We start from the raw sequence: 292 nt of genomic DNA on the forward strand, positions 1-292 counted from the left end.
GCGCCCCCCCCACCCCCCCCCCACCCCCCCGCCATGACCACGGTTCCTTGCCCCACCTGCTTGCCCATGGGCTCGGGGTTGGTGACGGTGGTGCTGAAGAAGCCGTCCCACTCCAGGCGCCCGTAGAGCCCGGCCCAGTGGTTGTGCCGGTTGCCGGTGTGCGGGAGGCACCACGGGATCAGGGTGTTGAACTGCCGGTCGGCCGGGTCGCACGGCTTCCCTGGGAACGCACACAAAACCACCCTCGGAATTTCGGGAAAGGGCAACGCCCAACCCCGCCCGGGGACGTGGT

At 70.2% G+C, this 292-nt stretch overlaps 1 protein-coding gene across 1 annotated transcript in view; it reads right to left on the reverse strand.

Moving 5' to 3' along the window:
- EIF3G (eukaryotic translation initiation factor 3 subunit G) overlaps nucleotides 1-292 on the reverse strand; it is a gene marked incomplete at its 5' end in the record, with an annotated part of 24,102 nt that overhangs the window by 14,372 nt on the left and 9,438 nt on the right. The window contains 1 exon segment of the mRNA XM_017736886.1: nucleotides 5-290. Within this exon segment, the coding sequence (XP_017592375.1) occupies nucleotides 5-290 (286 nt within the window).

This window comes from Corvus brachyrhynchos, unplaced genomic scaffold, assembly GCF_000691975.1.
Source record: "Corvus brachyrhynchos isolate BGI_N302 unplaced genomic scaffold, ASM69197v1 scaffold1106, whole genome shotgun sequence".
In the NCBI taxonomy this organism is placed as follows: Eukaryota; Metazoa; Chordata; class Aves; order Passeriformes; family Corvidae; genus Corvus; species Corvus brachyrhynchos.